Source organism: Chroicocephalus ridibundus, chromosome 3 (assembly GCF_963924245.1).
Source record: "Chroicocephalus ridibundus chromosome 3, bChrRid1.1, whole genome shotgun sequence".
Lineage (NCBI taxonomy): Eukaryota > Metazoa > Chordata > Aves > Charadriiformes > Laridae > Chroicocephalus > Chroicocephalus ridibundus.
In genome coordinates, this window is record NC_086286.1 from 60497012 (window position 1) to 60518596 (window position 21585).

Consider the following 21585-nt stretch of genomic DNA (forward strand, 5'->3'; position numbering starts at 1 on the left):
TCGTAGCTTTACTCTAATGCTTTTTAAAGTTCTGATGCAAATTGTCTTTTAAAACAGTAGTACAGTCATTTACATTTAGCATTCATTGGCGTATCTCTACTTCTGAGCTAAAAGCGGGAGTATTTGCAGGGATGGAGGATTCTTCTGGATTGTGGCATGAAACTAATTATCAGATTGCTGATTTAGTCTCAGTGTTCCTCTTGAGGAAAAAATGATAAAATGAGCAATCCACATGAATCCAGCTGCTGCAGGTTGAATTTTTTAGTAGAATCCATAAGGTTCCTCCTGGGCATAAAGTGCAAGTCCAGTAAGTTCCAGACTAACACATGTTTCTGAGTAGACTGCTAACAAGTATAATTTGTTCCACTGAATGGTTTGGATTACTGTGTGAAACCTGTTTATTTTGCATTCGTCAGTGTTTTTGTTAGCAGTCTCCATAGGTCAATAGTGGAAAGAGCTATGAACTACACTTACGCAGAGTAATCCTGCTACTTGAGGAATGTTGCTGTGAGCCTGTGTTATTTCCGTGTGCTCTATGTGTGTGTCAGAAAAATGGTTTAAATTGATGTTAATACAGTGCTTTCTCAGTATTTAATAACAGCAGAGGGTTTTTTTTCCTTCTCTAACACTGTTTCTAATTCTGTATGTTAAAATATTTTGGCATATTGGATTTTCTCTTCTTTAGGAACGCCTGTGACTCCAGTTACTCCAGCCAATGTGGTGCAGAGTTTACCTGATCCTTGGGTATCTCAGATTGCTAATACAGATACCCTTGCTGCTGTTGCACAGATTTTACAGAGTCCTCAAGGCCAACAGGTAAATATTTTGTAGGCAGTTTCACTGTCCACTGTTTGATACTTCCTGTCTTTAAGGTACACTTAAGGAATATTACTTTCGTGAGTATCTCTTTGTTTTGCATTGAGTATCCATGTTAACTATCCCATGAGGTTGTTCATTACAAGTTAAGTTCCAGGTAAACTAAAACTTCCTGTTACCTTTTGTAACCAACCCTGTTTGTTCCTTAAAAGTATCACAGAACGTGACTTTAGATAAGATGGTCTGTAATACATACTTTTCTATATGATATTGCAGATGACTAAATCAAAAGCAGCATTAAGGTTTCATGAATATAGGTATAAAATAGTATGCCAGTGTAAGCATATTTCTCTGCTGGATGCCCCAAGAAGCTAAACATTGTACAGAATTATATAATGGGAATGTACTCGTTCTGGAAGATCTTTCCATCAGCTAAATACAGTTTTTATTTTGCAGCATTCAAAAATAAGGTCATAGAAGTGACTGTGTACCTCAGTTTCTAAATGCTCAACTCCAAAAAAGTGGCTTGATGTGTAGTATGTATCGAACTGCTTGTCATCTTGTCCTGCAGCCACATAAGCTGAGTGCACTCAACTGACTTGCTGTAAAAATGTAGATCATCAGATTTCAGTTTATGCTAGAACTCTGGCACCAGCATAGATTTGGTATTATGATTTTTATTTGGACTGAGGAACAGGATGTTTTACCTGCTGAGGTACTAAACAAAAATCCCTGCATATGAATGAGAAGCAGTCACCAGTGAACTGTTACAAAGCACTGATGCTGACAATAACAGCTTTGCTTAGGGAGAGTGTTTTACAGCGTTCAGCTAAGCAGTCTCGTATGTAATTGTTCGTAAGTCAAGCAGAGGGAGTATTTTCATCTGATTACACTGAAAAAAATTGATGGGTCATTGAAAAGCACAGTAAAATTAGTTTGTGGGGTACTTTGTGAAATGTGAAGGAAAGATAGTGGAATAGCTCTTAAATAAGGCAGGGACGTGAAGTGCGAATGGGACGTATATGGGAAGTCGGTAAGGTAACTGTAAAGATTATTACCTAGAGAGTATTCTGAGAAAAAGAAAAAATTATGAAGCTGAGAAGGGAATTACAGTTTTAAAGACAGCAGATGACAAAGAAATAACATTTGGATGTTCAGCTCAAAATGGTAAAATAAGGAAGAGAATGGATGTTGGGAGAGGGAAAAGATGGTCTTAAGCAGAAGCGTGGAGACAGATTTGGTACACAAAAAATACCTACATGCAGGTCTCTATGATTGGTATATGAATTGCAACATTGTCTTCCATCTTGTCCATCTCTTTTCTTCCTGTTCTCCAAGCCACTGCACCCCACCTCCCCACCCTCAAGCTCCAAAGTTCTTGATTTCATCTTAAGATTGTGTTTTATGGGTGAGGATGCATGCAGGTAAACGGAGAGTCTAGACATAGGAGAGGCCAGAATAAGAAAGATGTGACCAACAAGAATGTGAAAACAGCTAGAATGGTGACCACCCAGGATTTTCCCACTCCAGGGCTTCCACCTCTGCTTCTTCAGTTTGATTCCTTCCTACTCAGAGCAACATACAAGGTGGACCCAGTCCTGTTTGCTTATCTTTTGTGGATCGGCCAAGAAGGGAGAGGGGATCTCTTCACAGTTGCCTGTTGCAATAATTGGTGAAAGCTCTTGGTGAGGTAGAACAGTAATTGAAGCATTTCCAGAGGCTCTGCTGTATAATAAGTCTGTATAACTGTTTTTAAAGAATAGGAAGAGTTGTTTCACATAATCAGAAGGTAACTCTAAAACAGTCTTGAAAAAGGAACATACATTTTTGATGCATTGTGGAAAAGATAAACCTAATCAGCCTATGGAGAGTTTCTAGTGAGCCCTAGTAAGAAAGGAGGGATCGAACCCTGTGAGAGTTCAGTGGTGAACCCCATGAGGAGGTAGAATATGAACATAAAGGTAATCAGGGACTTATGTCCACGTAGTTTGAGCTAGCTGGATTTGCTCAACCTTTTTTTCCAGAAGTACCCAAAGGTAAGGCTCCAGGAGTTTACCTCATGGAAGGTCAAAGGACTGCTCCCTCTAATTCCATGGTACTTAAGGAGTGCTTCTTTCCTTAGGGATAGTATTTTTTTCCTTTTATGTTAAGGTAAGACTGTACAATTTTATGGGGGCATCTCTATTCAACAGATGAATAGATCTGCACATGAAAAAGCCTTTTATTTCCTTATTGGGACGGCTTCTTTTAGAAAATTATATACAAATAAAAAGTTAGAGTAAGGGAATCAAGATACATCAGGCAATTGTACCTTTGTTCTAAAAAAAACTATGGAAGATACTCTCTTTTTCTTTACCTCCTCTAGATTTGAAGGAAAAAACTCTTAGGGTGTCCTGATATATTCTGATGAAGTGTCATAGGTCCATTCACTACACTTTGGAAAGTTCCTTCTCTGACAACATTTAATACTCATTCCACTATAATCCTAGGTCTCTCCTGGGTTGCGAGTGGATTTATGTAAACAAATAAACTAACAAACCACTCCAACCACAACTCCCCCCCCCAATATTTTTAAATATTTGAGACATCCAACACTATTTTAAAAGAATATTTTTTAACATCTGCCTTTATTTTTACTGTAACATTGTTGTTACTGTATGTCTGTTGCCCCAGAGTTGCTGCTTCTGGTTCAACATTGCATCTAGGCAATTTTTATCCTAAAATAGTGCTATGCAGAGCCCAGAGTCTGTCCCATTGCAGGAAGTAAAATTATATTCCCAGTTCTGGTTAATTTGCTTTTTATGTTTTGTTAACATAGCAAGGAATTGCATTCTGTCAGCGCAAACTTGAGTTTCAGCATGAGATTTTCATTGTGGCTAATCCAGAGACACTAGTGCAGGCTCTTCATGTAGGCATGTTGCATGAGCTTAAAGCGGAGCTTGCAACAGTGCAGTTATTTTCTCTACACAAATGTTGCTACAGCATACAGATCTTCCGAATGTAGGTTGGCCCTTAGGAAGCTGGAGTAGGCTAACAGATTTTTTTCAGGTCAGAAGGAATCAAACTGGAGAAACAGAAGAGGGGGAACCCTAGAAAGCAGGAAATCCTGAGTGGTGACTGGTCATCATGCAACCTGTCAGAGCAAGTTAGGAGGAAGAAGCATCTGCATGTCTTACCAGCCACAGAAAACAAATTAGCCAGTAAGTGGGAACAAAATTTGCCATAAATGAAACCAAATTAAGATGAAATAATAGCCATAGGTTAGATGATACTGCATTCTTGAGGATTTTTTTCCTGATTGGAAGGGGAAAAGGCTAGCTTGGTTTTTGGCATTAAATTTTTTTTTCTCGTTTAATATATTTGTTATCTTTTCTCTTTTAGCTTCAGCAGTTGATACAGACACTGCAGATACAGCAGCAGAAACCTCAGCCTTCATTACTTCAAGCCCTGGATGCTGGTCTCGTCGTTCAGTTACAGGCCCTCACAGCACAACTTACAGCTGCAGCTGCTGCTGCTAACACGCTTAATCCACTGGAACAGAGTGTCTCTTTTAATAAGGTAGAGGTAGAATAATAGAAGTTTAAAAAAGTATTTATTGTTAAAATATATCTGAGTGAGTCTTTTGGATGTTATAGTTTGACTTTAGATATTTTAAAAATATATGAATATACTATTAAGGGCTGTGTCTTGAAAATTAAAAAAAAACGTCCCGAGAGAGTAGTATAAATGAAAATATTAGTTTTATGAGAGTTTAGGGCTAAATGACATTTCATAGAGTATCTTATGAGTTGGAAGGGACTCACAAGGGTTATTGAGTATGAAGATTGATTTGATTTAGCAAAGTTAAGCCATTGTAATATGTTTTTCTTCACCCTTTGTAACACAGTGGTCAGAATGGAGCATGTCTTGTGTTTTCCCCTTCCTGTGTTTATGATCTGAGGTAGGAAATGATTTCTTACAAGGTAATGAAAGGGAAACATGCAGAAATTTATATATGCTGTTTTCCCAGAAGAGTAAAACGTGATTGGACTTGTAATTTTCTTACATTATAAATGCCAAGAAAACTTCTAATCTTAGACACAAAGTAATAGTAAGAGAAAAAGCAAGTTTATGCCTGTTTTTAAAACTAGTCATGTGACACTTTTGAAAAGATGTCAAAATGTTAAAAACAAACAAATCCTCTAGGTAAAGAAACTTTGTGTGTGTTGCAACATATGTGGCTATCTTAAAAAAAAAAAAAAAAACCAAAACAAACAGAATGCAGAAATTTAAGAAGACTAATATAGTTGAAAGCCAGGTAGCAAGAACCATTCTGGCAGTTACAGTAGTAGTAGAACATCAGTAAAATAAAAAAGGAAGAACTTCTATTCAAAGATTAATAAATAAATAAATAAATCTCCTTCCATTATCCTTGTAAGAAACCGCTTGTGAGTAGATAATCTCTGTAGGATTGTCCTGGAATGAATAAATAATAAGGAAGCCAGAGAAGCAAAAAATCTTTTTTTTTTTTTTTTTTTCCTAACCCAGATAATCTCTTTTTCAGGCAATTAGCTGGTCAGAACTTGACAAGTGCTGAGTTTAAAGTTTTAGGACAATTTATCTTATATTTCTAGAATTTATTCAGCTAAATTAAAATCTCTGAAACAATGAAGAGTCATCATTACTAATGAAAGTAATGCAGCTGTAAAAATAAGTCAGGAAAAAATGTCCTGTACTCATGCTGTATCACACCGGTAACCATCAACTTGAGTAGGGTATAATCACAGAGAATGAATGCATCAGTTAATAGGTACAGCCTTAATAGTCAGACGCAGAAAGTAATTAAGAATATGGCAATGTATTGTGGTTTATTCCACAGACTTCGATTCCAGCATTTATATCAGTACATGTAGTCATAGGTGTGGCTGTCTTGAATGTTGGAAAACTTAACTGGAGCAGATTGAAGGAATTTGCATTCTGATAAGATGTTAATATACCTTGAGTGAGTTCAGCCTGATGCTCTTCAATTAGTTTATGCCAGTAATAGTATGTAGGAGTCTTGTTGTCATGAAAATGTCAGCACAGCGGATGTACATGTTAGTGATTTCTGGAACTTCGAAGATAAGTATTGTGGAAGGATTTCTTGTGGCAGTGTGGTAATTCACAACCTTGCAGTAGGTATACGGTGTTGATTTGTTTTTGTAAGCTGTGGAAGAGTTGTTTTTATAGTATGCGTGTGATCTGTACCTCAGTTCTGCATTACACAAGTACTGTTAGATTATAGTGCATCTCAGATTCCTTGATTGCTGTTCTATAGCATCTCTATGAATGAACTGATGATGTATGTCTTGTAAGTCCATGTGGGGCCTTCAATCAAATGTTATTTAGGCTGCTTTCCAGAAATAGCCTGTCGTTTTAGAATTTCCTTTTTTAAATTTTTTTAATATTACGTTGGTGCCATTACATAGGTGCCATACCTATTTTTTCCTTTTTTGAAGTTTGAGGATTCCTGAATCTAGGTATTATAGAAGAGTGCATGTTAATGTGTATGTATTGATGGGCAATCTTATTTTTGCAGTTATAAGTTTTGGGGATAATAATTTTCCTTGCTTTTTTAAATGGTTTCTCAGCACTAATACAATCTGCCACCAGAATCCCACTTCTCAATAGGTGAAGAGAATGAGTCATAATGATATCATTCTATTTATTAGAATCTTTACTTTCATTTTATTATATAATTAATTGTATAATTTTTTTACTAGACATGACAGCCTTAAAAACCCAAAATGTTAAAAAGGCAATATTTACTTTTATAGGAAGCATCTACATCAGTGTTCTAGTTTGAATCAGGCGCATGCTTTTGAGGTGAAACTTTTGATGGTTTACATGGTACCACACATCGTTTCACATTGCAGAGCAATCTTGAATGCATAAAGTAGCTTCATTTGGATTCAGCTGAAGCAAACGATACGCTGCAGCTGCTCATGAGTACTCAGTCGACAGGGCCAGACTGGAGCTGCTTCAGAGTAACTAGTAACAAAGTCCAAATAGCATGCCCAAGTAAAATAAAATAAAAACTATAAACCAGAGCTTTTTAAGAGGAAAAGTTTTGGGAATGCTTTGCTTCCTGAAAACAAATTAGATCTTTATTATTGATCTTCCAGGATGCTCTGAAGTTCTATACTTTTTGTGTGCATTTTAGAGAGCTTGCAATAGCTTTACATTTAACACAAAATGCCTCAATTGCAGGTGACAGTGCTGTTAGAGAAACAAGTATCAAAAACCAAAGTGTCAGAACAGTATAACGAACAGCAACTCTAGACTGTTAACAGCCTTTGTTTGAGTACCAGACGTATAGTTTCTTAATTTCTGGGGTTCTAATCTTTGTAAGAAAATAAGTTGCTAAGAATAAGCTTATAACAACAGAGCATAAGCCAGCAAAGAGGGCCAACAACATCTTGGGCTACATGAACATGAGTATAGCCAGGTGATTGATGGAAATGATCGTGCCATCTAGACATCTCATTTACTCTAGACTGCATCTAGTGTATCACATCCAGTTTTGCCACCCCTGCCCCTGTACAGCAAAGACATTGACAAACTGGACTAAGGTTAGTGGAGGACCACCAAAATGATCAGAGCTGGAGCACTTACCCTCTGAGGGACTGGAGCTGCTTCAACCTGGGGCAGAGGCAGCTTTTGGGGATGCCTTACAGCAGCCCCCCTGGCACCTACAGGAAGGTCGGCAACAAGATGAAGCCAGGCACTTCACAGCGTGGCAGGATTATAGACAGCAGGCAGAAATTGAAACAAAAGGGTTTGGAGTGGGTATAAGGAAAACTTTTTTTCCCCATGAGGGCAATGAAGAACTGGAATAGGTTGCTTGGAAAGATTGTGCAGTTTCGGTTGTTGGAAACGAAGATGTTTCCAACACTCAACTGGATAAAGCCCGGAGTAACCTGGTCTGAGCTCTCACAGCTAAGCTTGCTGTGAGCAGAAAGTTGAACTGAGACTTGTTGAGATCCCTTTGAACCTGGACTGTCCTGTGATCCTAAGATTTATGAAGAATGGGGTAGAAGAGATACTGTCATCTAGTGGAAGTAAAAGTATTCTTACCTGAGGTACAGTCGCCAATCCTGAACATCTTAAAAAAAGCTGCAGTAGCAAATTAGAGAATCTAGAAATTCCTGAAAGCAATAATTAGAAATATTGAAAATATTGAGTAGCTTCTGTAGAAGATACTGAACAGACTTGAGATGGAGTTTAGAGAATGGAGGATGGAGCTGTGATGTGGATATAGAAATACCTACATGGTTGAAGACTGTCCAAAAGGCAGATGTTCGGAGTTGGCAGACATAAAAAAAGGATAGTTTTTATGATAAATAAACAGTAAGTGTCATGATCCAAAAAATCCTGTGAAGCTTATTCCATGATATAATAATGGTGAATTGGATATCAAATATAAGTAGTACAGGGAAATATTTTTGATGAATACATAGGTATCCATCTTTTCTTAAAAGAATCCCTATTGTTAATAAACTCGGCAATTCTTCCAATCCCTTGTTTTCAAGCTCTTCAGTTTCTGTATTATCTTGTGGTAATAAGTTGCTCAAATTAATATGCGTTACATGAAAAATTCCTTTCTGTTGTCAACATCAAATATGGGTGTTTTGTGATCTTGCTACAAGACCGCATCCTTGTGGTATGGTAAAGAAGGATTTTTGATCAATATTTCCTATACATTTATGTCCTGTTTTTTTGTTTTAATTTCTAGAGAGAATAGGCTGATGCTTAAGAAAAATTTTCTTTCCTTTGGAATAAAAAGGTTTTTTTCATGTCTTTAATCATTCCCATTGCTTTTTCTGAACATATTCTCTTCTTAGGTAATTTAAGTAAGAGGTGTAGCATTCATGGAAAGTTCTATACTTATATATGTCTGTGCGTGGTGGGTTAACCTAGGTATTGTTTTAATTTCTGTTGCTTTATTGTAGAGTGTTCTGCTAGAATTTGTTTAAAAATCAAGATATTTCAGTTCAGATTTTTCCCTTTAATACCTACTATGTTACTTAAAACAAAATGAAACAAAATTCATGGTACGCACTTGCCTGTCTTGGCTGGAAGTTCTTTGGTTTCTCTGGCCTCAGTTTAACTAAATAACTTTTTTGCATATCATAAATTGTTAACTATTTTCCACTTGTTCCTTTTCTCAAATGATTAAATAGTACATATTCTGTTATCTTCCTTTCTGCTTTGTCATCATAGAATCATAGAGTGGTTTAGGTCATGACAGAAGATAAATGATGAATAATAATATTTTAAAGATGAGACTGGTTGTTTTTCTAAAATACATATTTTTTCTGAGCAGCATCCTTTTATAAATACATTACTTGAACATATTCTAACAACATGGGGAAAAAAATAAAAAGGAGGACTTACTTGAAATGGATTAGATGTATATATATAAGTTATTCTGGATTTTAACATCCCATCTCACATAAGCTTGATGGCCTGTTTCTGCAGTATCTTCTCAGAGATATAGTCAGTTCTGCTTTTGTATATATTAGATAATTTCATTGCAAAAATAGTTCTAAAAAATTCTTGATTGATCAGTCTCCTAGCTTATGCTTTGTGCTTCTTGCTGGACTCCAGTAATTGAGAGTAAATAGAGCATCCTGAGAGAGAAAATGGGCTACTGAATCATCACGACTTGTTACTGGAAACGTTTTTGCCTTGGTATTTCAAAATGACTGCCCTACGTTCCTGTCCTCTTGGTTTTTTCTTCTGACATGAGAGTTTGAGAAGAAGTTATGGCCCTTTGTAGTACAGCACTAACTCTGCTTTTCAAAAAACTTCCAAGGTGTAAAGATGCATGGACATGGGTTTGTTAGCACTGCTCTATCAATAAATAGTTACTGAAAAAAGAGAATCTCAGTGACAAATAACGTTTGTTGTATTTCTTTATGCTTGTTCTTTAGTTTTGTCTTCAAGAAAGTAAAATGCTGCTGAAATGCTTCTGGACTGTTTAAAAATTAATAAACAAACCAAAATTTTTTAGTTTAGCAGAGCTACAGCATAGACATATTTACAGATAAAACAGGAAGTTTATCCTAGTTTTTCTTTCTCCCTGTCAGATACCTTTCTTTTTATCCCTCTGGAGGCTTATTCCTCTTACATGGTAACTGCTTGCTTTGAATTTTTGCAGACTATGTGAGAAGTTGTTTTCAAGGAGCAGTATATTTGGAGGAATTCAGTTTGTCTAAATGATGTGTGTGTGAAAATACAGTAGTTCTTTGTGAAGTAATCAAGTTGTATGTCTTCTCTTGATATGAGCAGAGCAGTTTGCTGATTGCCAAAGGATTGAATAGTTGGCCTCTTCATAGTAATTTCTTCTAATTAAAGGTACCATTACATAAAATTAATCTTTATTTAAGCCTTTCTCCAAACTAGCTGTTACTTACTACGGAAAAAAAAAATCATAGAATGGTTCGGGTTGGAAGGGACCTTAAAGATCACCTAGTTCCAAGCCCTGTGCCATGGGCAGGGACACCTCCCCCTAGACCAGGCTGCTCAAAGCCCCATCCAGCCTGGCCTGGAACACTTCCAGGAATGGGGCACCCACAGCTTCTCTGGGCAGCCTGTTCCAGTGTCTCACCACCCTCACAGTAAAGAATTTCCTCCTAATATCTAGTCTAAATCTCCCTTCTTTCAGTTTAAAGCCATTAAACCTCATCCTGTCAGTACACTCCCTGATAAAGAGTCCCTTTCCATCTTTCCTGTAAGGCCCCCTTTAGGGTACTGGAATGCTGCTGTAAGGTCTCCCCAGAGCCTTCTCTTGTCCAGGCTGAACCACCCCAGCTCTTTCAGCCCGTCTTCATAGGGCTCCAGCCCTTCGATCATCTTTCTCTAGACTCCCTCCAACAAGTCCATGTACTTCTCATGTTGGGGCCTTCAGAGCTGTATGCAGTATTCCAGGTGGGGTCACACAAGAGCAGAGTAGAGGGGCAGAATCACCTCCCTTGACCTGCTGGCCACGCTTCCTTTGATACAGCCCAGGATGCTGTTGGCCTTCTGGGCCGCGAGCACACGTTGCCAGCTCATGTTGAGCTTCTCATCAACCAGCATTCCCGACTCCTTCTCCTCAGGGCTGCTCACAAGTCCATTCTCCGTCCAGCCTGTACCTGCACATGGGATTGCCCCAACCCATGTACAGGATCTTGCAGCACTTGGCCCTGTTGAACTTCAGGAGGTTCGCTCAAGCCTGTCAAGGTCCCTCTGGATGGCATCCCTTCCCTCCACCGTGTCAACAGCTCGGTGTCATCAGCAAATTTGCTGAGGGTGCGCTCGATCTCACTGACCGTGTCACCAACAAAGATGTTAAACAGCACCAGTCCCAATTCTGACCCCTGAGGAATGCCAGTTGTCACTGGTTGGCACTTGGACATCAGGCCATTGACCGCAACTCTTTGAGTGCGGCCATTCAGCCAATTCCTTATCTACTGAGTGGTCCATCTGTCAGATCCATGTCTCTCCATTTTAAAGACAAGGATGTTGTGCGGGACAGTGTCAAATGCTTTGTACAAGTCCAGGTAGATTATGTCAGTTGCTTTTCATTTATCCACCAACACTGTAACCCTGTCATAAAAGGCCACCAAATTTGTCATTCCCCAGGTCTTCCTTTTTTCCCTTTTTAAAAATGGGGGTTACGTTTCCCCTTTTCCAGTCAGTGAGAACTTCACCAGTCTGCCACAACTTCTCAAATAGGATGGACAGTGGCTTAGCAGCTTCATCCACCAGTTCCCTCAGGACCTGCACATGCATCTCATCAGGTCGCATGGATTTGTGCACCTTCAGGTTCCGTAGATGGTCTCAAACCTGATCTTCTCCTACAGTGGGCGGTTCCTCATTCTCCCAGTCCCTTTGCCTTCTGTGACTTGGGCATATCCCGTGTGATGAGGTCTCCTGTCTCCTTCCAGAAAGGGCCCGCATTTTCCCTCATCTTACTTTTATCACTGACGCTCCCATAGAAGCTTTTCTTCCTGCCCTTAACGTCCCTGGCCAGATTTAATTCTATCTGGGCTTTAGCTTTCCTAACCTGATTCCTGGCTGCTTGAACAATTTCTCTGTATTCCTCTCAGGCTACCTGTCCTTGTTTCCACCCTCTGTTGGCTTCCTTTTTGCACTTGAGTTTGTCCAAGAGCTCCCCGTTCATCCATGAACGGCCTCCTGACATTTTAGCCTGACTTCCGCTTCGTTGGGATATATTGGCTCCTGAGCTTGCAGGAGGTCATCCTTGAATGCTAACCAGCTTTCTTGGGGCCCTCTTCCCTCCAGGTCTTTATCTTATGGTACTCCACCAAGCAGATCCCTGAAGAGGCCAAAGTCTGCTCTCCTGAAGTCCAGGGTAGTGAGCTTGCTGTTGTGCCCTCCTCACCACCCTAGATATTAAACTCCACAATTTCATGGTCCCTGCAGCCAAGGCTGCCCTTGAGCTTCAGATTGCCTACCAGCCCCTCCTCGTTGGTGAAAATAGGGAACAGGGCAGCACCTCTCCTTGTTGGCTTCTCTGTCACTTGGAGAAAGACATTATCAGGCTGTGTTGTCTCTCCAACAGATGTCGGTGTGGTTGAAGAACATGTGGTTGTAGTTGTAACAGCAGACAGAGTTCAAGAAAGCCATGGACAAAATTTATTATTTGATGCATTCGAGACTTCAGTAGCAATAACAGTATGACATTTACTTTTCTATTCAGATTATTTGCCAGACTTTTTTTTTAAAAAAAGGTTGAGAAATAAGAGCATTTTTCTTTTGAAAAGTAAATATATATAAAGCGACATAAAAGGAGTACTCAATAATGCTTATTTTGCTTTCTCCTAGAAGCTGATGGACAGGTTTGACTTTGGGGAAGAATCTGAACAAAATGAAGAGCCTAAAAAGGAAACTCCCACTTCCCAACTGTAAGATCAAGCTATGTTTCTTATGGAAAATGCTAAAATTTGCCTGACATTATTTGAACATTAGGATTAATTAGTAAGGAAAATGTTGTTTGTTTCTGAGCATAAGTATACTAAAACAGTAGGAAGAGAAGAGACGTTTTACTAAGTTAATGAAACACATACATTTTTAAGATATTTATTATAAGTCTGTGTGCCAGAAGTTTTGTTGACTTCATCTTAAAGTTAGCATGCTCTTTGCCTTGTTAGTTATATTTATAGCATTAGTGTGATAATGATGATAACAGAAGGTGAAACTAGCTACATTGCCTTCATTATTTTACATTTTTAGTTAAGCTTGAACCTCAATTTTGAAGACCTGTTTGCCAACTGTTTCAAACAAGAGAAAAACCCATTGTGTTTTTTTTTTTATTTATTTAAATTATTTCATTTTAGGCCTCTAGTACCAGAATCTGTGAACAACTCACTTTTTCACCAGCTAGCTGAACAGCTACAGCAACAAAATTTAGAACATCTCAGACAACAGCTTCTGGAGCAACAGCAGCCTCAAAAGGTAAGAACTCCATCTTGTGGCTGCCATAAAAATTCTCTACTGATAAAAAGACTTATACTCCAGGACAAAAAAAATTGTCTTGTTACTGACACTTCTTTTACAATTAAAGTCTTTGTTACTAGCTGGTCATCTAACAGAAGCTTGCAGAGTAATTGGAATAAGTGGAAAAAAATTCCTAAAGCAGGAAAAAAAATATAACCAAATATGTGGGGTTTACATTTTCCTTCTCTTAGGAAAGACTACCCTTTAGCTGAGTTAGAAAGTGACTGTGCTTTGGTTGTTCAACTCCTTATGTGGGGGGAAAAAGCTTTTTTCCCTGCAGTCAGAAAGAAGGTGGTGAGCACTGAAGTGAGTATACTCCTGTCTGTGAGCCATCAAGAGGACAGACTAGTGATTGCGGATAACTTTTAGTTTCCCCCACCAAGCTTTAAGTCTTGGCTAGTAAATGTTTCACTCTGTTGAAGAATCTGAGCTAAAGAACAGAGTCACCTATTTCCTAAGAAGTGATTATTTAGGAACTGATGCTTGAGACAATCCAAGATTCCTTCTTAACAATGTGAATTGGGTCCTATCTTCTCTGCGTTGGCTATTTTTTCTGAGGTTGGTCCTCAGTATTTAGCTGATCTTTTCCCCTCCTGATCTTACTAGAAAAAAAACCCAGAAGTTTATTCTGTCTTGATACTGACCAGATTTAAAGTGGACTTTCCGTGAAGTATTTGGATCTAGTTTCACAATAAAATAGAAATCTTAGGTTGAAAGAAAATATAAGGGACCACAAACTTAACAAGTATTTATTGGGGATTTTAGTTTAACCTGTTCAAAGGTGTAGTCACTCAGCTTTCAATCAAGAACGCCATTTAAGTTTTGAATTTGTGACTTTGAGTTTTCAATTGTTTAGAAAAACAGTAATTTAGTTTTTACTATATGTTATTTCCTTATTCTACTGCTTTATTTTACTATGTTTTATTTTCATTTCTCATCTAAGTGCAGTTACAGAAAGTTTGTACAACAGCTACAGACTAAATAGTTTTTGATGTCAGTGGATATCTAGCAATTTCTGGCTTTAAATGCTAAAAGATGTCATAAAGGAATAAAACTTTGAAGAGTGCATCTGTTTTGGGTGCTTTTGATGTGACATATCTAAAAGTAGCTATCTAATTTGAAAATAAAAATGCTGAATGCCTACCTTATTGTAAAATAAGCAGAATTAGAACTTAAATTAATTTCATCTACGAAATTAAGTTACAGTACATTTATGGGTAGAATGTTCATATGACTCACCCCTTATTATTTGATCTTTTATTCCAAGTCTAGAAGTTGTTTCCCTCCAGGTCTGCTCAGCTTCTTATCTAGTCAGTATGGAGAGAAAGTTTTATTTTCGCCTTGATAGCAGCTAAAAGATACAGACTTCTCTTGGAGTTACTCTGTAATGACTGCAGTGTGTTATGAGGAAGATTTTCTTGAATTCCATGTTTAAGCATCAGTAAGAAAGATTAAGGGAAACAGAAGGAAAGATAAAGCACAAAACAAAATTATTAAGCATCTGTCATGGTTTAACCCCAGATAGGACCACGTAGCTGCTCGCTCAATTCTCTTCCTCCTTCTCCCTCCCTCCTAAGGATGGGGAGAAGAGGGAGAAAAGGAGGGGAAAGGAAGAGTACCTTGTGAGTTGAGATAAAGACAGTTTAATATAACAATAACAGAAAAGGAAAATAACAATAACAGTAAAAGAATATACAAGATGAAGTAATACAACACAAGTCACTCTCCCCACCTGGTGAATTAGTTACCTAGCCTGTCCCAAGGAGTGGTCATGCATTCCCACCCCACTGCCAACCCACATTTATATACTGAGCGTGATGTCTGTGGTATGGAATATTTCCTTGGCCAACTTATTCCATCTGTGCTCCTTCTCAGCTTCTATTTGAAGCTGAAAAAAGTCCTTGACTAATACGAACATCACCTGGCAACAACTGAAACAATACGTGTTATTGACATTCCTTTTATACTAAATCCGAAACACAGCAGCCACTAGAAAGAAAATTAACTCTATCCCAGCTGAAACCAGAACAGCAGCTGATTAGGAGCAGCGGGAGAGGAGGAGACGATAGAAGACAGAGACAGAAGGTGCAACAAGAAATGTAGGAATTGATACCAAGAAACAGGTTGTTGAAGAATAATTAAATATAAGGAAAATGAGACAAAACAGATAATGTTAGAAGGCAAATGCATGAATTGAATTATAGTAGAAATTTTTATTTTTCTGCAAACTGTCATTATAAACCATTTAAAAATATGAAGAGAAAACAAAAAAAAACCCTCGGTACTACATGTCATTCCAGTAGCTTTCTGCCATTCTCCTGGCAGATAGAATACCTGTCATTTGTTTAATTAAAGTGAAAATGTAATGAGAATCACTGAAATGTTTACCTGCAATATTGGATTATAGGTTTAAAATTACTTTTCAAAATTGGCCTGATAGCATTTATGAGTCCATTTGTTGCATTTCCTGTATTTCTCGAATTTCTTTCATATCTTACAGATATTTATTCCAAATCTCTACATTCTGTCCAAGTACAGGCCATTATAGTTTTTTCTCTAGCAAATCAACAGTGCATTTAGCATTTTGCATTTTTAAATTTTGGTGTTTTTTTCAGAACTGCTTGTTTTGTTAAGTCTGTTGTAATTGACATGCTGACATAAATGACACAACACCCTGCCTTACCTTGTAATTACTTGTCTTAAATTATGCACTGTAAGAAAGTTTGGAATTAATTATAATTTTTTTAACTACTTCAATTGGTATTGCAAATATTTTGATTACATTAATAACAAAATATAATTTATTAATGCGTGTGCTTGGGTGACCAGTGGCTATCGCTCAGTATCATTTTACATACGACTGCCATCACTGCTGTTTGTCCTGTGAGGGTTTTGTTTTGAAGCCAGTTAAATTAAGCAACAAACGGTGTACTTTGTCTTTTTGATTCAGCAAATAGATGTTAATTATTTTTATAGTCGGGAATATTAATTATTCCAAACTTTTGTATTTAAGGATGATACAAAAAAAGGGAACAGAACAGAGTGACAACCAGTTCAACTTTCACATTAATGGGAAGTGGGAAAATAAGAGAAACGTGATAGTAGTATTACAGTTTGACTCAGTAAGCATTTTGAATTATGAGGCTTTTTATGGTATATTATTATTTGTTATTTAGGCAAGCCCTGAGGAGAATCAAGAAGGAAATTTTGGTTCAGAGCACTCTGCATCACCATCACAAGGGAGCAGTCAGCAGCAGTTTTTAGAAGTGGAAACAAATGTAGATGATTCAATGGATATTCAACAACAGGTAAAACTATTTTAAATTTGATCACAGAAGTTGAAAGGAAAACAATACTAAGATGACTTCAAAATGAGTAATATTGATGTATGCTTTCATATAGTCATATGTATTGTGAGTATATTTATTAAATGTTATTGAGCATCTGTTATGTCTGACCTCAGGACATGGATATAGATGAAGGACAAGATGTTGCTGAAGAAGAGATTTTTGAACAAGAAGAAAAGAAATCAGCTGTTCGTTCAAGATCAAGAACTCGTTCAAGATCTCGTTCAAGGTTTCATAATTAACTTGTATTAAGTAAATGAAGGTTTTCTGAAACAAAGTTGAAATTTGCCATTATCACTCTTGATTCTGTATTTTCCAAAATTGTCACTAGCAGTTTTTGGCAATGAAAAAAAAAGTGTTCATTTAATATTTGTGTGTTAGATGCAGACTTTCTGTATGACAGTTCATTTTGCATATCTATGGTTTACTTCAAATTTTTTAAGACCTGTTCAGGTAACAAAATACTAACGCTAACCAGCTTGACAGGTTTTCTATGCCATAAAAATAGATACTGTTATGGAACATATTGAATGTATTTTGTTTTGTTTTAAGCGCAAGGTGTATGTTGTTTCTCACATTAATGGCATTAAGTTTATTTCCTGAAGCAGTTCAAGTGAATATATTGGAAATGTCTGTATCATGCTTAAAGTTTGTAGTTAAAAGACAACTAAATTAGAATACTTTTTTTTTAACTCAGCATACTGAAATTAAGTATTTTGTAGGTCACCGAGAAAACGAAGGTCTAGATCACGGTCTGGTTCTCGTAAGCGTAAACACAGAAAACGTTCACGCTCAAGATCAAGGGAAAGGAAGAGAAAGTCATCTCGGTCATATTCCAGTGAAAGAAGGGCTAGGGAAAGGGAAAAAGAACGTCAGAAAAAGGGATTGCCTCCTATTCGGTCAAAAACACTAAGTGGTAAGTGGTACCTGCTTACTGTTTTAATAATGTAGTGTTAAAGGGTAAAAAAGGCTTTGTTTTTCATTAAAAGAACAAGATTTAGCTTGAGTACTGTTACAAAATACAGTAACCATATTCTTTTTTGTAAGTTTCATTTCTGATGTTTCTTACAACTTAGACAGATACATCATTTCATCTTGGAGGAAAGCAAGTATCGCGCTGTTCTACTGATGATTTTACTCGTACTGTTGCACCAATGATTTTACTTCTGAATAGAGACTAGCAAGGGCTGTCCCTAAGTTACAGTCTGCTTTCTCTTTAATGCTGTCTTCTGTGGGGCATTTGAAGATGATCAGCGCTTGATCTGAAAATTAGCACGCTGATAAGACATTTAAGTATGTGGTACACGCTTCGGACACTCGGCTGAATATCTTAGAGGCTGGTTTTATTAAACCTTTGGAATGCTTTTCAAATAGCTTTTCACAGGAACATAGAACCAAAGCAAGTGGAAATGTGAAACAAGTAATTTTCTATCATAAGACAGACCGTAATGGTCCTGTCTTAAGAAAGTATTCAAAATCCAACTGGATTTCAGCTTCTGCAGAGTGCTGCTGTGCACTGCTGTCATTTCTCCAGGGAGTTTGTGTACTAAAAAGAAGAAAGCTAGTAGGGAGAAGGAGAGCTTTCTCCATACAATTGCTTAAATCAAAGGGAATGTATTTTGAGATGAGCGCTAGAAACAGTGAAATTGGGTGTAGTCATCTGCTACTGTATCAATATATCCTATTGCCGCTGTTGGCAGGACTCTGGATTCTTGGGATGCATAGTTGTATTTAATTTATTTCTGTAATGAACTTGTGTTCCTGAGCTTAACTTTGTTTAGATAGATTTTACACAGTTTCCAATGTAGTTTTGCATTTATTTTGTGTCTTAAAACTGTATCATTTATCTGACAAGATAAGCAGTTCAAAATTCATTTTTGTAGAGGAAAGAGTGTTCTGTTGTCTTCACAATAATATTTTATGTCATTCCAAGGTGGCTTTACGCTCAGGACTGTACTACAGTTTAGATGTATATTTTTTTTCTTCTCTGGCCTTTCACATTAAAAGAGGCAAATCACTTTTATGGTGTAGATTTCTCCCACTAGTCCACAAAGCAGGGAGCTATAATCAGAATGTATGGGAGCCGGGAGGCAGGGGTTAAGTAACCTGATGAACAGCAGCGGTAACTGAGGTCCTGTGAAGTGACCTGGCTCATGGAAAGGGGATATTAAGAAGGCTAAATGAAGTGTGGAAACTTTTTGGGGGGAAGTGGGTGTGTGTACATAAATAGGTAGTTCACCTGATAAGCGTTTTGCTTCATGAAATTTGGTCATTGACAGCCACAGTTATCACTTGCTGAGATCTGAAGAATTGTTTCATAGAGTTTAATACCATAAGAAACAAAAGGGCCATCTGCCAAGACTGGTAGAGGACGAATGTGTGATGTATCAAGATGACAATGAAGAAAGGGTGTTTCCTTGGTTCAGGATAGGGCAGACCCAAGAGTTCCAGGTTGTCTGGTTTTGTTCTGCCTTAGAACCTTTAGGATCCTGGGTGGGTTACTCAGGGTAGCAAGATATTTGATGAAAACCACCAATATTGGCCTAACCTTTTGCTGATTTAGATCAGCCTGTGTTAAGTGGAAATAACAGCTTGAGTTTGTCAAGGCTTGCATGTGTAGATTGGGCAATATCTGGGAGACAAAAGAATTGGAACCATGTACGTATGGGAGAAGGAGGTTTTAGCTCACATGTCAGTGAGTGTTTATATTTGGCAAGGGGGACAGGCGTAGGCATTTGGGAGACAAATTGCAGGGATCTGGGCCTGTGGTGGAATTTACAAGAATCCGAAGTATCATGGACATCTTCATCTCAGTGGTGGGCCTCAGACAAATTTGTCTTTCTGGGATGTTCCCCAAGGTAAAGTAAAAATATAGTTTCCATTTCTTTCAGGTGAACATGCAGTGGATAATACTGCAGTTAAGTTCCTTCTTTAGTACACTTCTGGCCGGTTAGAACTTAGTCTTACTTCATTAAAACTGACTTTAAATCCTAGAGGCATGTTTTTTATGGAACATGGAATGGAAATTATTTTTTTTTCCTAAGTAATTTCTACTGCAGTTTACCTTAGCTAATAATCTACAGAATTTTATTTTCTCATTTCTTGTAAAACAACTATTTTGTTGAAAATGAAACAAGAGGAATGAACTCTTGTACTGAATATCTGTTTGGTGCCTTTTAACCCTTTATCATTTTTGTTAATATTCTTAATCTCTATATAGTAAGTAATAGATTTACTGTTCTTGCATTTTGATCAGCGATTTCTATATAATTGTAAAGCCTTTTATATCCATGCTATAGAGTATTTTATAAGCTAACATTCCAGTATTTTGATTGATGTGAATGTGTCTCTTGACAGTTTGCAGTACTACTCTTTGGGTAGGTCAAGTAGACAAGAAGGCTACGCAGCAAGACTTAACTAACTTGTTTGAAGAATTCGGACAAATAGAGTCAATTAATGTAAGTAAGCATGTTATCATGCATTTTCTGGCATTACAGACTAGAAATTTGAACATGCTTGTGCCTCTGAATTTCTTCTGGCAGCTTAAGCTTGTATTTAGGAGGCTGGGTTTTGTCACTGTTTAAAAACTGTGGCTGTGATACTTGCTTCTTGGTTTCCATGTGCTCTTTTGAAGCACTGAATACAGTACACGTCATGCTAAAATGCCTTTTCTGAAGCACTAAAAATTTACACAATTTTTTAAACCAGGGTCTTAACAAATAAAAAGTTATGTCTTGTCTCTTTTTGTCATGTGGCACAGGGCAGGTATCCTTTGTCCATATCGGTGGACACAAACTGATGTGTTTCCACTTTGTTCTTGGTTACATCCCGTACAGAGGGTTCCTTAAATAGAATCAATGTGGATAAACCATTTAGGAGAAAAGAAATTGTACTGTAAACATGTGTTTATTCCAAAACGTTACAATTAAAAAGATGTTTATAATTAGGAGATACGATTTAGAGTGATTTAGATTTAGATATTTAGAGTTGTCATTCAGTGTTGCCTCTAATTCAGCTTCAAGAGAAAAATTTTTTCTCCTAAAATAACATGTCTACATGAGAGAAATTCAGATTTTTGTCTCTTGCCTCAGCAGTTTTAAAGTGCTTCTCATGCAATTTCATTCATTTCAGATAATATTTTTACTGTTTTTCCTATTACGCTAATATATTCAAATATATAATTAATAAGGAATAGTTTTTGTGGCATTACAGACTCTTTTAAAAAGCTTCACAAGTCAAATAAACCCCATAGCCTGACATTTAAGACTCATTTTGATTTGCAGGTACTAACAATTAAGAAACTTCAAAGGAAAGTAACGTAACTACTGTGATGTCCCAGTGCCTGTTACATTTCAGAGGCAAACCATATTGTAAATAGTTCATTCTATGCATTCCACAAAGGTTTAAGTACCTAGGATAACACTGTTGTATATCTTAAAACATATTTTTATAAGACCTGCGTTAAAATTTGTCATCTTAAATATTTTTGTTCATTATGTTACTGTATGCTCCTAAACAACATAAAAGCACACCTGCATTTTTCAATAAAGCTAAAATAAGCAGCTGTCATAAGTGATTTGCAGACTTTCAAAGATCACATGCCACATCATAGTTTTCTTTCCTAAATAAAACGTTAAAGCTAGTGGAAATCACACTTCGGGAATGAGGACTCTGCCCTTTAAAAATGCAAGATACTTTTTATCACTAGTTTGGGCCTCTGTGAAAGGTTGTTGCTCGGCTCACAGTGAATTTGGAGCTTAAGAAGAGGTTGCAATCTCTGCTTTTCTGAAGTTGTCACAGTATAGCCCAGTTCTTGCCTGCTCCATGTTGTTGAAATCTTTCCTGTCATTTTTAGCATGCATTCTTCAGCGTGCTGCTGCTTCTTGAAAATGTTGTA

General features: G+C 37.3%; 1 protein-coding gene across 6 annotated transcripts in view; it reads left to right on the forward strand.

Moving 5' to 3' along the window:
• SCAF8 (SR-related CTD associated factor 8) overlaps positions 1-21585 on the forward strand; it is a 173427-nt gene that overhangs the window by 35189 nt on the left and 116653 nt on the right. For 5 of the 6 annotated variants that reach the window (XM_063329371.1, XM_063329373.1, XM_063329372.1 and 2 more), the window contains exons 6-13: positions 686-816; positions 4198-4374; positions 12670-12749; positions 13182-13299; positions 16518-16649; positions 16805-16917; positions 17411-17604; positions 20046-20146. In XM_063329371.1, the coding sequence (XP_063185441.1) occupies positions 686-816; positions 4198-4374; positions 12670-12749; positions 13182-13299; positions 16518-16649; positions 16805-16917; positions 17411-17604; positions 20046-20146 (1046 nt within the window). The remainder of the gene's footprint in view (positions 1-685; positions 817-4197; positions 4375-12669; positions 12750-13181; positions 13300-16517; positions 16650-16804; positions 16918-17410; positions 17605-20045; positions 20147-21585) is intronic. The other variant, XM_063329374.1, reaches the window with a different exon arrangement.